The following is a 17,149-nucleotide window of genomic DNA, read 5'->3' as shown; positions in this document are numbered from 1 at the left end:
CGAGACTTCTGTTTCTGTTCATTTACGTAAAAAAAAAAAGAAAAAAGAAAAAAGCAATTTAATAAATATGGTATTAAAACAATCCAGCAGAACTAAGTTCTACAAACTAGAGCTTTCCCTGGTGACTGTGCCAAATATAAATATATATGAAAGAAGCGCTTGGATTACAGATGTTTATTGCATTAAGCTACAGATGAATCATTTATAGAAGAAAGGATATCAGAAGGAGAGCAAAGGAAAGCTGTTTTCTAAGCAGTTTTTTCCTTATACTGTTTTGCATGATTGAAGGTAACTACAGCCTTGAAAATGAAGGGAAAATTGCTGATCATCTGCATACTTCAAACATAGTGTCCAAAAAGCTATCAAACTTTACTCCTTAATGTATAAGTGTAAATTGTACCTTACTAGTTCTATATTTCCATTTTGGTGGGGACTGAGAATTGTTTCGGCCCCTGGATAATAAACGTCATGAGCCCCTTACTATATACAACTAAGGACATCTAAACTGCATTGGTAATTTTTCCATAATAATGTTACATTTCATGGTGTCCCAGGCATGTCTTATGACAAAATATTTGGATATAACATCACTATGGCTATTATATTTTATTAGAAATGAGCAAAGAAAAACAAAGGAAGTCTGATTTGCAGCGAATAGGGCATTACATTTGTTTCGTAGCGCTCAGATTCGCTTCGCAAATTTACTATAAAACGTGGCCGCAATGGTGGCCGCACATGTTGGCTTACAGAACTGTCTTTTGGCGGGAGCAAGGAATTATCCATAACCCGTTGTACCCATCCGATCAGCTGCAAACCCCACTGTGATGTCAGCAACCCCCCACCTCCCCCTCTATATAAGGTGATAGGCTTCCTGGAGGCGGCCAGTCGGCTGTGTATAGTGGAGAGCAGGTCGCAGCAGGCAGTTAGAGCAGGGAGAGAAATACAGAGAGATAGGGACAGAGCGGAGAGTGGATTGTGGGTGGTTTTCTGTGGGAGCAGTGAAGCCATTGTCCAGTATACAAAGTAACTGGGTGACTGTTGTTCATTATACCTAGTCACTGGGTGCTGGGTGTACATTATAGGAAGTCACTGGGTGCTGGGTGTGCATTAGAGAAAGTCACAGTGACCACAGTGTCCATCTTTATACCTCACTGGGTGATCATTAACCAATGTCCACTGCTGTCCTGGGAGAAAATTGATATTACGCCACTGATCCACCAATGTTCACTACTGTCCATGGTGGAAATTGAATGATTGACAAACCTGTAAGTGCACACAATGGAGCGTGTGGCTCCAGTTGTGGGCGCACACTGGGCAGATACTGCAAGATGATGTAGATACTTGGCAATTGGCCCTGAAGTGCAATGCATGCTGGAAGATATAGTTTCCTGGTCGAAGCCTTCTTTGATATAGACTAGCTTTTAGGCTATGTTCACAATACGGAGAGACAGGCCGTTCCAGTCTTTGCAAAGATCATTCCAGCTGCAGTATTCTGATGTGGGCACCTGCATCAGAACTTCACACAGCACACAATGAAGCAAGCGGCCGGAGCCGCCCGCTTCATTGATTGAACTGAAAGGTCTTTTTGCGGCCGTAATTCCCTATATTGCGGCCGCAGAAAACTGACATGTTAAGTTGTATATTAAAACAAATATTCAACACAGATTGTGTTTATAGCACCTGCATAGACCGTACAGTAGTTGCATTATATACATCTATGATAGATATACCATTGTTTCTCCAACCTTAAATAATTTAGCACACAGTAATATATTATAATATGATATAGTTATTTCAGCTGAGCTGGTTATATCTAAACCATTCTATACTATTCTATGCTATTCTGCATTTCCTGCCTCTTACAAATTCCATCATGTCAAGCTTTGGTTGAATGGGTCCGATAATATGGTAGCCAGGAAGTACAAATAAGACATAGAAGGTATCTTTTTAATTTGCCATTGAATGTCTAGCAAAGACTTATATGAATATTTCAGAGAACGATTCCAAAACAGTCTCATTTCCACTTCATCGTATATTCATGTATTTTTCCTGGTTTGACCTTGAAATAATCACTTCATCTCCTACAAAGAAAACAATAAAAAAAATCTCACTCCATAACAGCATAAGAAAACAAATAGTGAATATAAATTTGGATCCTAAGTGTGAACATGAGTTTTTCTTCAGCTGCCAAAGATCCCTACAACACGCTGGAGTCTATTTAAAGCAAAACCCCAGCTGCAAAATAACGACAAAGGCAGAACAAAAATAACATCAACTACAACAACTGATCTCGAAAACAAAATAAAATTATATTAACAAAGCTTTATTTATGGCTTCACAATGTACAACTCTATACCTGGCTAGTAAAAAACATAGACTGCACCACACAGGATACGGCAGATATGTAAATATTAGAGGAATATGTAAATATAAAAATGATAAAACCTAAAAAGGAGAAGTCCGGTCAAAGCTATTTTTTTAACAAGTGCTGGGAAGGGGGAGGATAAAAGAAATAAGGTGCTTTTACTAACACATCACAATCCGGCTCAGACCAGGAACTGACCAGGGACCATAGCGGCAATACATGGTCACCAACGCTGGAGTGGAAGAAGAGCATGGTATTTCTTTTATCCTCCCCCTCAACAGCACTTATTAAAAAAATTACTTTGCTTGGACTTTAAAAAAATCATCAGTAGTGTTAAGCAAAATTTTATTCAAAAGGATTTTTTAATGATTAGTGTTGAGTCAACGTGTCAAGATGTTCAAGAGTTCAGCAACGTTATCCGAACCCAAACACTCGGCGTTTGATTCCCCATAACTGCAGAAGTTGGATGCTGCTCTAGGGCCTAGGGCTGCCAGGAAAACATGGATACAGCCTGTGGCTGTATCCATGTTTTCCTGGGCTCCCTAGGGTGGCATTCCAACTTCTGAAGCCATGAGGAATCAAATGCCTAGTGTTCGGGTTCAGATAACGTTGCCAAACTCAAACATTTTGACACGCTGACTCAACACTAATCATCAAAAATTCCTTTTAATTAACATTTTTATAGTGTAATGGCACAGTCACCTGCCCCAGACATGCAGTGTTCCAGCTCCAGCCACCACTGCCCTCTGTCTTCTTCTGTTGAATGGCACCCACATTCCAGCCCCCACTGATCTCTTTTTTCTACAGCCACATCAATATGGACTTTTAGGTTCTTTTTAATGCTAAAGTTTAAGTCAGTTCACTACCACAAACGTATCCTTCATCCAGCTGCCCGCCAGGATTTTTTGCTTGAAATCCGTGCTGATATATAATGCTTCCAGCCCTGACCTATTGTCTGTATACCATATTGCATAAACTCTGCCTGCTCTGACCTCTGACTATCGGATGGCTATTTATGTCTCTTCTTCCTCAGTGTCGGTGGAAGTGTGAATGCCCAGACCCTGACCAATCAAAGCTTTTTACATGTTGAACATTTTCTTTCAAAGATTTTACTACAAATAAGGGTAATTCCATCCAAAAAGATACAATACGTTACAATATATTGTTGCTTCCACACTGTCTAGATCTCTGCTTTCCTAGTAATAAATGGACACATTCTTGTTTACAGCCAATAGTTAAAAACCTCTATAAACCTAATTATTTTAATGGTTGGGAGGTTGCTTTAATTTTATCCAGTCTAATCAATCTCCTGTAAACTAAATACATCTGTAGGAACTCCACAATTGACTCACTTGTGCTGATTGTTTGCTACAATGCATCAGTTTAGGTAAAATGTATCAGTCTTGAGTCACATAGGATTGACGAGCATGAATGCTTTGAACAGTCTTCAGCAGCAGAAGACAAGACCAGGGTAAGCTAATGTTCACTAAGAAGAATAATTTGGCATATGGAATATTATGTATTATTGGGTTTTAATTCCGGGAAATCCAGGAATTCATTCAGCTTGGTATCAATGTCTTAGAATAATGATAAAGGTCTGAGAATTGTTGTTGGTCACCTTTCTTTATTCCCACATACAGTCATATTTAGTGGAATACAGTAACGCGCCATGTTCCGTAGTGTCGACGTAATAATATAGCATGGGTCTCCATGGCTTAAAGTGAATGTACTACTAGGTATATCGCTTTGTGTTCCTGCATGAATAGACCAGCGCCAGGGTTGGGATGCGGGTGCTGTTGGTCCTTTTCTGAGCTACGGCCCGCTTCCCACGCACAATGCCGGTTTAGTCTAGAGCACCGACCCAGCATGAAGCACTGGAAGAAAGCCCGCCGGCTCCCAGTCTGACTAAACCCCCTCCCCTCTTTGACGTGGCTCCATCAGAATCAATAAAGCCATGTCACAGAGGGGAGATCGTCACACAGGGGGGCGGCAGACTCCAGTGCTCGTGAATAAACACTGTGCATGAAATCGGGTGACGGATGGAAAAAAGACTGCGGCACCCGCATCCCCGCATCAATCGTAGACAATTATGTGAACATGGAATGGGAATATTTATTGTAAAGTGTCACATATTATTTATATTACTGATCTCTTTTTATGGACGGACCCTCTTAGGCTTCAGGCCCCCAGTGGGACCTTTGCCTCTGAACCTCTTATAGCTTCACCCTTGAATACAATGAACCCAGATAAAATTATATCAGTTTAGGAATCAGCATGAACTTCTCATAGAGAATGGTTTGCTAATGGCAGGTAGTCACAGATCTACATTGACGAATGAGATTGTAGAAGCTTAGAGGGCTAAAGTAATGTATGGTCCTAATACATACCCATGTTATGCTTAATAATGAATACCAATAATACTTTTTCTCCATCTTCTTATTATTCATAAGATTGTCTGAAAAACCAAACATACAATAAGAACATTAAGTTTGTATGCCTTGATCTCCTTCTCAAGATCATCCTGCAATTACATATTTGCATTGTTCTGTGATTTCCGGTTAGAAATATGTGAATTACTTTACTAAGTTTGGGAACATTGCAGTAGACAAATCCATTTTCTAATATAAAATTATTAAATATGGGCAAATCGATTTGCCAGGTTTGAAGTGCTTAGTTGGCAATGCAAAGGCTGAAACTGGCAAATCAATTTTTGAGTGATGACTAAAAATATGTAAAGTGATTTGCTAACTCTGCTAGCTGGGAATGTCAGACTTGGCAAAACAATGTTCTCATCTCTGTTTCCCAGCTATACGTGGAATTTCTATAGGTTTATGGACATCTCTTTAACTTACGTACATTGAATCTTATAATGTTATTGTCAGTATAAGTAAACTGTCTATATTTTTTTTCGCTATTAAAAATTCTGAGTTGTTTCTTTATAAAATTAATTCTAAACTTTGGTATTTAAAGTGCTCTTCTTTATAGTAATATCTTGGCCAAGAGTAAGGCTATGTTCACACGGGGTAAGAGACCGGCCGTTCCGCTACCCCGTGACTTAAGTACCGTCTGGATGATCTTTCCGCCCGCAGTGTTCTGATGCGGGTGCATTAGCGCGCGTCCGCATCGGATCCTCCCACAGCACAGAATGAAGCAAGCGGCCGGAGCCGGTTGCTTCATTGTTTGAACAGACAGGGTTTACTACTGCCGCAGTTCATTGAATTGCGGCTGCAGAAAACTGACATGTCAGTTATTTGCGGCACCGCACGGGTTCCCGGCTGGAGTGTATACGATGTGTATATGCTCCGGCTGGGATCCCATAGAAATGTAGGCAATGTTCAACACTGCATAAAGTACGGCCGTTGTTGCCGATGGTAACAACAGCCGTACTTTTACGTAGTGTGAGCATAGCCTAAAAGTGGCCCACTGGAGGATCAGAAGCTTAATTGGTGGCCCAGCTACCAAAGGGCTAGCATAGTACAATGGGGGAATTTATCAAGACCTGCATACCTGTACGCTGGTGTTACATAAATCTCCACCCCACTCCAGATTTTCTAGGTCGTGCATGCCGGAGGATACCATACACCAAACGCAGAAATCTACACCTGCTCCAGAGCAGACATAAATTTCTGCCATGATTTACACCCACTAACAGGAGTCATGCCTCCTCCCCACTTGCTGACCACCCCTACCCACTCATTAACCCTTTCCCGCACGAGGACGTAACTGTACGTCCTCGCGTGGGTGCGGGCGTTCAGAGCGGGGCCGCGCGGCGACCCCGCTCTGAACCGCGGCGGTCCCGGTTGCCGCTTGTAGCCCGGGACCGCCGGTATTAGCGGGCACGGTCCGATCACCGTGCCCGCTAATACAGTAATCAGATGCAGCTGTCAAACATGACAGCTGCATCCGATTACCGGATACAGCATTTCCCTTGTGTCTACTGGCGGAGATCGCTCCTCCTGGACGTTGTCCCGGAGGAGCGACCTCCGTTACTGAAGCTGGCTGGGGACTGCTCCAAGATGGCGCCATCCCCGGCTCGCCACTCGTTTGTTTTCGGCTGCAGCAGCCGAAAGCAAACGAGTGCCGATCTCATTGATGTTTGCTGTATATCTATACAGCAAAGATCTCAATGGGAGATCAAAGTGTATATACTAGAAGTCCCCCAGGGGGGCTTCTAGTATATGTGTAAAAAAAAAAAAAAAAAAAAAAGTGTTGTCATTAGTAAAAATCCCCCTCCCATAATAAAAATCTGAATCACCCCCCTTTTCCCAGGTTTTAAATAAAAGTAAATAAATAAATAAACATGTTTGGTATCGCCACGTGCATAATCACCCGATCTATTAATTAATCACATTACTGATATCGCATGGTAAACTGCGTCAGCGCAAAAAAATCCCAAAGTGCAAAATTGCGCATTTTTGGTCGCATCAAATCCAGAAAAATTGTAATAAAAAGCGATCAAAAAGTCGTATATGCGCAATCAATGTACCGATAGAAAGTAAACATCATGGCGCAAAAAATGACACCTCACACAGCCCCATAGACCAAAGGATAAAAGCGCTATAAGCCTGGGAATGGAGCGATTTTAAGGAACGTATATTTGTTAACAATGGTTTGAATTTTTTACAGGCCATCAGATAATATAAAAGTTATACATATTACATATTGTTTTAATCGTAACGACTTGAGGAACATAACAAGTCAGTTTTACCCCAGGGCGAATGGCGTAAAAACACATTTCCCCCAAATAAAAGAAATGCGTTTTTTTTTTCAATTTCACCACACTTTGATTTTTTTCTGGTTTCGCAGTGTACTTTATGCAAAAATTCAGCCTGTAATTGCAAAGTACAATTAGTGATGCAAAAAATAAGGGCTCATGTGGGTCTGTAGGTGTAAAAATGCTATGGCCTTTTAAGCCCAAGGAGGAAAAAACGAAAACGCAAAAATGAAAATTAGTCTGGTCCCGAAGTGGTTAAGTGTGCAGAGCATACGCCAGAGAAAAGAGGCAGAGTTTTTTGCGCAAAAATCTGTGAGTTTTCCTGGCGTACACCGGCCATAGTTTTTCTGTAAATTCATTCCTATGTTTTTTTAAATAGATCACTCACTGCTTTATAAAAGACATGACTTTTTGGTCCACTTACCTGCTAATATGCCCTATGTGTTTCAAAGAAGAACACAGGAGATCGATAAAACTTCTTCGATCATGAAAACTACATTTTTTTTTACCACTATATAAAATGTCATTTTCCCAACAAACTTGACGTACTCACAAAGAATGGACATGGCTTAGTGCATGAAAACTTTATCTTGACCATGAACTAACAGTTCAATATTTTTTGGTGCACATTTCATGGAAAATGTTTCACTTAGGTGACCTTAAGTGACATCTTTTAGTCCATAGTAAAGACAACCTGATAGTATCAGTCCACCCAGACTGCTTTAACCCCTTGAAGAAAACAAATCACCTTCTACCTTCTAGCGTAAACTGGCCCCAGTACCCCAGTAAAGTTGCCACACACAGCTCTCTGATGCTATGCTAAACATATTTAATGCTTGGTACTGGCTCCTGGTATCTAGGCATTGGGGGTGTAGTAGTAATGCTGCCTCTGCCCTCTTCTCAGCTACTCATGCAGCCTTTGCATTAAGTTCCCACCATTCAGGCTGCTAATCAAGCTTAAGTGGCTAGAAAGAGGGCAGAGGTATTGTGACTACATGCCACTGCTGCTCCGCCCTCATGCCAGGTTTTTTAAATTGTCAACCCGCCAGAGACTGATGGGCACACCTTCGCAGAGATGTGTCCAGCAAGTTAGTGGGGCCAATTCAATCTCCATTAACACTAATTTACAAGCATGTACAGTAAGTCTGGGGTTGCTGCATGTTAGTGCAACTCCACATATATGCATGTGAATAAGTTAAACTGTGACTGTTGCGATTTCAGATCAATCGCAAAGTAAAATTTTTGATTTTTGACAGCTCTCCTGTCTCTGATCTTCTCCATTATTGGATGACTTCAGAACAGAGAGAGAATAGTCTGCAGCAAAGTAAGTATAGGGGAATGTGCAAACTATGGAACCCGGATGGATCACCTGCCGCGGATTCCGCAGCTCCCTACTGCTTGCGGCAGTGCGCATCTCCAATTTCACCGTCCGTCCAAAGAATGAACCCGTTCATTCTTGATCCGCCCGGGTTCCGTAGTGTGCACATACCCGTAGGCCCCGTTCCCACTAAGCAAAGCTAGCGGAATTCCGCGACGGAATTGTCCGCCGCGGAATGCCGTTAGCATCCCGCTCATAATGGGAGTCTATGAGAGGCGCACGCTCCTGCTCTGTCCGCGCTGAAGAATGAACATGTTCATTCTTCAGCGCATACAGAGCAGCAACGCGCGCCTCCCATAGACTCCCATTATGAGCGGGGGCTAACGGCATTCCGCGGCGGGCAATTCCGTCGCGGAATTCCGCTAGCTTTGCTCAGTGGGAACGGGGCCTAAGGCTAGAAACGCAAATAGCAGGGTTATTTTTGAAAACTAATTGAAAATTAATTCTTATGGGATGGCAAATATAAAGGGAGGACTTGTACTTCTATTTTCTGTTAGATCCTTTTCTTGTTTTCACACAAAACCTGCAGGGTCAGGTTTAAAAAATAAAAATAAAAAAATAAAAATATCCTGTGTTTCCAGCCTAACAATACAAAAAAGGAAGATCAGCACTTGAATTAAAACACTGGGGGAGATTTATCAAACATGATGCAAAGTGAAACTGTCTCAGTTGCCCCTAGCAACCAATCAGATTCCACTTTTCATTCCTCACAGACTCTTTGGAAAATGAAAGGTGGAATCTGATTGGTTGCTAGGGGCAACTGAGCCAGTTTCACTTTACACCATGTTTGATAAATCTCCCCCTTTGTCTTTATTTTCAACCCGTTTAATGTTCCAGAATGGATACAACAGCAAATACACACTTACTGACGCGTTTCTGGCTCTCAGGCCTATGATTAAGTGCTGACAGCCAGAAACGCGTCGGATATGTGTGTATTTACTGTTGTATCCATCCTGAAACTTTTAATGAATTGAAAATAAAGACAAGGGGGAATATTCCCTCACATATTCTTTTAAAAATGAAAGGTGGAATCTGATTGGTTACTAGGGGCAACTAAGACAATTCTACTTTACAACAGTTTGATAAATCTCCCCCAAAGTTTAAAATCAAGTGCTGACCTTCTTCGTTCTGTATTGTGGACATTGAGGACTGAGAAATCCATTGGTCGTGTACTGCTAGGTGAGCCGAAAATCTACTACTTCTTGTTTCCAGCCTAAGGCTCCTATTCCTCGGGCCGACCAGGGCCATCTGTTACATCATGGCTTATTTACTGAGCCTATTCCTCGGCCCGATAATCGTTTAGCGAGGGCTGCAGGGACATTGTATGTCCTTGCAGCCCTTGTTAAACACCAAACATTACCTACACATGTTGCAGGGCTTCTCCTGCGCTCCTTTTTCCTCCTGATCCCGCACGCAGCAGCAGCTTCGGTGTGACCTGTTGGCTGAAAGACCTCTTAGCCAATCACTGAACGTGGCGGTCCTGGCCAGTGATTGGCTGAGCGGTCTGTCAGCCAACAGGCCGCTCAGAAGCTGCTGCTGCGTGCGGGATCAGGAGGAAAAAGGAGCGCAGGAGAAGCCCTGCAACATGTGTAGGTAATGTATGGTGCTGCTGAAATCGTCAGTCTCCGTGGGTGCCCGATGATTTTAGGTTTGATCCTAAATAAACGATCAGCCGATGACAAGATTATCGACTGATTGTTGTCTCTATTCCACGGAGCGATAATCGGCCGAATCGGCCGATTATGGCTCCGCGGAATAGGCCCCTAACACACACACACACCAAACAAATGAATCCCTTCCTACCCTGATTGTGGCCCTGATCTCCAGATGTTGCAGAACCCCATCCCTGGTAGCAGCCATGCGGGAAGTTGTAGCGAGCCAGGTTGGAGACTTCTAATGTAATGTAATTGTTCAGTGAGCTTCCAGCACGCCCTGGGAGCATCCATTGTGAAAGCAGTAGAGTGAAGACACAACTGCAGATTAGGCGTCAATCGAGAAGGCAGGCATCAGAATATACGCAGGGTTTTATACATCAAGCTTTTCAAGTGATAACAGGAGGAATGTGAAGAACAGGAAGACTGATTACTATATGGATGTGAGATAAGTTAATTTGCCAGCATACACTCTCATCAATGCAATTTACATGTACCATCACACTATGACTAATGTGATCTCTATAATTATGTTTTACAATACCGTCTACTACATCGGAATAATAATGCGCTAATTGTGGATGTGATTTATAGAAATACGATGCGAGAATTCCCCACCAGTCTCTTGGATTTACAGCATCTGTGTTTTCTTAATACCAGTGTAAAAAGCACAAGGCGAAGGCATACAGATAAACAGCAGCGATAAGGGTGTGATTATACAGAGAGTGGTATTTATGTCGCATTACACATGGTAACTTTTTCTTAAAGGGGTACTCCAGCAACGGGTAGCAGAAATTTATATAGATTTGTAAATCATATCTATTTAAAAATCTCAAATCTTCCAGTACTTATCAGCTGCTGTACGTCCTGCATCAGGTGTATTCTTTCCAGTCTGACACAGTGCTCTCTGCTGCCACCTCTGTCCAGAACAAGAACTGTCCAAAGCAGTAGCAAACCTTTTACTAATATGGAAAGTTCCTGTCTCAAACAGTGGTGGCAGCAGAAAGCACTTTGTCAGACTGGAAAGAATACACTACTTCCTGCAGGACATACAGCAGCTGATAAGTACTGGAACACTGGAGATTTTTAAATAAAAGTAGTTTAAATATACATAATTTTCTACCAGCTGAAAGCAAACAAACAACAAAAAAACTAATTTTCCAGCAGTTCACCTTTAAATCTATAACAATATACAAAGAGTAGGAAACCTCAATATTCATTTCTAGGTGAATGTGGTAGAACGTGCATCCTACTGATACAATGAAGGAGTAGATTTGAGCATTTTGACTAAAATGAGAGATTTACAAACTAGAAAAGAGGTGACAGACTGTGTATAAAATCCTGGCACGGAAGCTGAGAGAACAGGTATAGTTGTGAACTGGTAGGGGGTACCACCACTATCTACCTGTTAATGTGTGATCTGTTGTCATCAGAAACCAAAGTTACTAAAGGTTAGTCTTCAGACTTAGAAAGTAGAAAGAAACAAAGTTAAATACCATATATTCATGTATTTTATTTGTTCTGCTCCGATGATGATAGACATCCCTAATGCAAATGAATGGTGCCTTAAATACTGCCCAGTCCATTCTATAATGCAAATGCTGCCCTCAGTTACTGCACAGTCAGGTGTAAACTTTTCCATAATCCATCCCATATCCCTAATTCTAATGCTGTAATTGTGGTCAGTAGTGATGAGCGAATAGTGAGATATTCGAATATTCGATCGAATATTCAATCCCATTAAAGTCTATGGGAACAAGTATTCGATTAGTGAAAAACATCTATTTGACCATTTGGATGGTAAAACCGGAAGCTGGGGGATTTGAACGCTTATCGAATATTTGTCGAATATACGCGGGATATTCGCGCGAATATCGAATATTTAAATATCTCACTATTCGATCAAACAATATTCGCTCATCACTAGTGGTCAGTCTAGTCAGTCCATGGTCAAGTGTAAATGCTGCCCTGGGTCAAGACATAGTCTAGGGCAAATCCTGCCCCCAGTGCATAGTCTACTTATAATATTGCCCCTGGTGCATATTTTACTGTAACTTCTACTCTGGTCAGTGCATGGTCTAGTGTAAATTCTGCACCTGGTTAGTTTACAGTCTAGTGGAAAGATTCAGCTCTCTGGGTGGAGGAGATGGAAGGGCCAGGAAAGGGAAGTGGGATATAAAAACTGGTATGAAGCGAGGTAAAAGGATACTGCTAGTACGTGGGCTGGGGCTCTGGGTGTGTGTGGCTTACTGACAATACACACCAAGACGTCCATTCTTTGAAAAAAAAAAAAAAAAAAAAAAAAAAAAATTATATATATATAAATATTTTTTTTTTTATTGCAAATTTACAAGACTCAAAGGAATGAGGAAACTCAGACAATGAAAGTTTTGAATACATGCTTTGTTCCATGGGCAGAGCTGACGGTGATGAGTAGAAATGAGTTTCTGAAAAGTTCGGTGCGGCAGGTTCGCCAAACTTTTTTGTAAAGTGCGGGTTTGTGCAAAAAGGAACTTTAACAAGCCGCTCATTATACTTACATGTCCTCTCTTCCCCGAGGTTCTTCTTCTGTCTGTTCCCGTCCTGTAGTCTTCTCTGGTGAAGGCTCGCACAGCCAATCACAGGCTGACTGGGATGGGACAGAGCTGCAGCCTGTGATTGGCTGAGTGGGCTGTCACTCTTGTTTTATACACAACAGAAAGTATTAGTCAGCAGTTTATTACCTTTTTATGTTTTATGTGATTAGATTTTGTTCGGCATTACAGTTTGTATCAATAGAATATATTATTAGCATTCCTGACCTTTCTTTGTGCAATAACATTTTTCTTACTGTTAGTGTTTCTCTGTGTTTCCCCCAGGACATACATGAAAAAATAGACAGTTTGGGTTGTGATTGCCTTTTGTCACTGTAGGGACCAGACTTGGACTGGCCAACAGGGGAGCAGGGGAATCTCCCGGTGGGCCCTACTCCTTAGTGGGCCCCTGAGCAAGATTTGGGCCTCCCTGTTTAACAGCTCCAGGATGACATATAATCCCCCAGCACTGCTGCACAAGCCTGTGAGTTATGTGCATTCCCCTCTTATACCTAAATCTGTTGGCAAGTTACTAGCAGTGAGCGAGCATTACTGGTCACATGCATTATGTAAAGTCGCTATAGTAAGGTACCCCAGACCGACACTAGTAGGGACACACCCTGACTGGTAACAGATAATTTATTCATAGATTTCTATTGGGAAGAACTGAAGCGAATAGCGAACTAGAGAAATTTACAGAAAATAAAAGTATTTACTAGAATTGATCTGCATAGGGGGAGGGGTAGAAACCATATTGTGTGATAAATATGTAATAATAGAGGAAACTTATACAGCCTTGAATACCAAATGATCACTAATGAGTCATATTTTCCAATTACTCAGAAGAAATGACAATTATTGGCAGGATTTGAAATGTTGCGACCTCGCGCAGAACAAAAGAGCACATTGTTTCTCTAAATACGTCCTCCCATGCCTCATATTAGCGGATATATCCGCTGCTATCGGAATAAACCGCTCGCATATGCTCCCACACAAGTGGACTAATTTCACCTTTGAGATTTGTGAACTCCCAACATGTCTGTTTCCCTATGAGTTACTCTGTGTGTTACAAGAACATTTTGTCCCGGTCCCAGGTGGGTTGTGGTAATAAGAAACCAATACGTTAGAAAGGACTTTGTATCCTGGTGGCTTCTGCTAACAAGTCCTTCCTGCATGGCTCAGTCCCGCAGAATCAAGAAGCTACAATTATTGACATTGTGCAAGGATGAGGAAAAGATAGCAGGTTACTTCCAGCTTAATGACTTGTACAGGTCGCCAGGGCTGGGATTTCTTTCTGTGTCGTGCCTGTTAATTTCTTGATATTCTCGCTTTGTGACGGGCAGTACATGTCTAATGAAGGCGTCCAATAGAGTGTCTGTCATGGAAGACGCAAGGAAAAATTGACTGTTTAAAGTGTACCTGTTGCTTTTTTTTTTTTTTTTTTTTAACCAACAGGGGCTGTGATTAGAGACGAGTAAAGCCATAACTATAGTAGCTACAATACTGGGTCTATTACAGAAAGGCAAATTTGTTAAAGCATGTTGTTGTAAAAAAAGAGTCAAAAATCAGAAAATCACAGTATAAAAAAAATGTAAATCAGCCAGTAACTCATTCAATTTCTGCTATTCCTCTCCTCTCTGTCCCTATATTACTCTGTTAGTCTCTCCCTGCTCTGCTGTAACTGCCTGCTGCCATCCTGCTCTCTCCTCCACACACAGCCGACTGGCCGCCTCCGTTACCAAGCCTCCTTATATAGAGGGGGGCTGACATTACCCACAATCAGCCATCCTATCCTCTCTTTTCTATCCCTATATCACTCTGTTAGTCTCTCCCTGCTCTGCTGTAACTGCCTGCTGCCATCCTGCTCTCTGGCCACTGGCCACCTCCGTTACCGAACCACTTTATATAGAGGGGAGGTGCTGACATCATAGAGGGGCCTGCAGTTGATAGGGATTATGGTTAATCCCCCTGTCCTGCCCAGTGACACTTAAGACAGCATGTGTGGCCATCATTTTGTTTCTTTGCGAATTTCCTAAACAAATTGGTGGGAATTCAATTCGCAGAACAAACTGAATTGACAAGGCAATTTGTAGAGAATCTTGATTCACCAGATTCGTTTTGCTCATTTCTAGTTGTGATCACAAGCAGTTTTGTATATAAACTTTATTTTAAAAAGTTTATGTTTAAATCAACATTATACATACAGCCAAACTTTGGTCCATGCTCCCTCCATGCATGTGTTTTGTCCTGTGTAAGGAAAGGCACCTGTTCCATATGCAGGTTATATATCAGCTGAGGGCAGTTAACTTAACTTTATATTAATCAACTCTGCAGCTTACCAGGATATAATGCGCTTTGTTATGCAACAATTCAGTCAGTATAATGTCACTGTGTGGTTACAGAGGTTTTGGTGCTGTGTGACAGGAGAGCTGACCATACAATGCAAGCACTTCCAGGATTCTCTGCATCTCTGCAGTACACATGTGCAGTGAAGACTTGTCTCGCTCCGTGCACTCAGAAATGGTTGTCAGCTAATACCAAGCCATGTCTGTGGCCGGACAAAGGGCTGGCACTTACTATGCTTGAAAAGATCACATACCCTGTTTCTTCAAAAATAAGTGTCTTATATAACTTTTTGCTCCCAAAGATGCGCTAGGTCCTATTTTCAGGGGATGTTTTATTTTTCCCCTTTCCTTTTCCTCTCAAGAATACTTACCAAAGTGCTGGGCCCTCAGTATGTGCTTGCTGCAGGCAGGAGCATCGCTGAGTGATGTCACCCAACAGTAGGACCTCGGAATATGCGGCAGGACATGACCCCCGGGTGTGCAGGGAGGACATGACCTCAGGCATGCGGCACGATATGGGGGCCATGAAACAGTGGTATGTCTGTGGCGCCCACAGTGAAGGACCACGAGGGGCTGGTGGTGGAGGGTGGCAGGGGGTAACAGCATGGTGGCAGAGGGTAGCAGTGGGGGTCTTTCAGGAGGAGCCTTATTTTAAGCTATCCTGTAAATCCTCCACTATGCCTTATTGTCTGAGGATGGTTAATTTTTGCGGTTTCAGCATGGAGGGAGCATGGACCACAGTTTGAAAGGAATGGAGACACCTAGTGGCCAAATGTATAACGCTGATTTAAACTTCAAAAAGTATTTAAGCCATCTTATATTAAAAAGAGGTCATTCCGGTCATTCATATGTTTTTGCATATTTCTGGAGTTGCAGAAAAAATAATAAGCAGTCGATACTTACATACCACGCTCCCCCTGGGGGGCTCCTGTCACATTATTAGGCCCCAGCTGAACGCACTGGCTGCTACTTTCCAGTAGGAATTGGTACTGTCACCCAGCGTTGTACAGTGACATTACCCATGAGATGAAGACAAATATATACATGTCTGAGCATAGAGAAGCACTTGTCTGCGACAGGTTTAAACAGTCATGAGAGACTTTGTTTCTCGGCCTTAAAGGGATGGTCCTATGTAGAATTATGACTAAGGTTCTGTTCATAGTTGTAATGTTGCGCACCATGACAGAAACCTGGGACACCCAATTATAATCAATGTGGTCCATTGGGTGGCGCTCTGTCATGTCATTAATGTAATTAGTGAACAAGCCAAGAGCCTAGAACAATCCCTGTTATATTTTGGTGACAGAGTGCATATAATGCCTAGTAAAAATATAATGTTCTACTGTTTTATTTATTTATTTTTTTAATAAAGTTTTTTTCTTATATCATATATATATAGATCTGTTATATAGATCTGTAATTTACTTCTATTCAAAAATCCTCAGTCTTTTAGTACTTATCAGCTGTTGTATGTCCTGCAGGAAGTGGTGTATTGTTTCCAGTCTGACACGGTGCTCTCTGCTGCCACCTCTGTCCATGTCAGGAACTGTCCAAAGCAGTAGGAAATTGACAATAAGCAAAGATGAAATAATATTAGGAGTATTTTAAAAATGTCACAAGTTTTTATTAGTTATATAAAAGAGTGAATCACCTTGTTAATTCAGATGTGTGATTTATGTATGATTAAATTGATATCAATTACAACATTATTTTTTATTACTTTTTTTTTTCAGAATGGGTAAAAGAGAGATACAAAGCTTCATCAGATGGGTATTGGTTCTCACCCTCTGCCTTTTAACCCTATGGGGACGTATAGCTGCAGCATCATCACACCACAGAATCCACTCAGGTATGGACAAGGCCGCTTTGTTGGCTTTAATTCAGTTGTTGTTCCATCCTATAGATTTACTATTTACTATTTTACTATTAAAGAAGAACTCTGGTCATTTTTTTTTTCTAAATCAACTGGAACCTGAAAGTTATAAGGACTTATATGACTTCTATTTAAAAATCTTAAGTCTTCCAGTACTTATAAGCTGCTGTATATCCCGCTGAAAGTAGTGTTTTCTTTCCAATCTGCCACAGTTCTCTTTGCTGCCACCTCTGTCCATGTCAGGAATAG

At 41.7% G+C, this 17,149-nt stretch overlaps 1 protein-coding gene across 1 annotated transcript in view; it reads left to right on the top strand.

Moving 5' to 3' along the window:
• Positions 1-17,149, top strand: part of TAFA3 (TAFA chemokine like family member 3) — a 287,624-nt gene that overhangs the window by 121,152 nt on the left and 149,323 nt on the right. The window contains exon 2 of the mRNA XM_069945453.1: positions 16,761-16,876. Within this exon, the coding sequence (XP_069801554.1) occupies positions 16,762-16,876 (115 nt within the window). The 5' untranslated portion in view covers position 16,761. The remainder of the gene's footprint in view (positions 1-16,760; positions 16,877-17,149) is intronic.

The sequence above is a fragment of the Dendropsophus ebraccatus genome, chromosome 11 (genome assembly GCF_027789765.1).
Source record: "Dendropsophus ebraccatus isolate aDenEbr1 chromosome 11, aDenEbr1.pat, whole genome shotgun sequence".
In the NCBI taxonomy this organism is placed as follows: domain Eukaryota; kingdom Metazoa; phylum Chordata; class Amphibia; order Anura; family Hylidae; genus Dendropsophus; species Dendropsophus ebraccatus.
The sequence above is the reverse complement of the archived record's forward strand: the minus strand, read 5'-3'. Positions and strand labels throughout refer to the sequence as shown.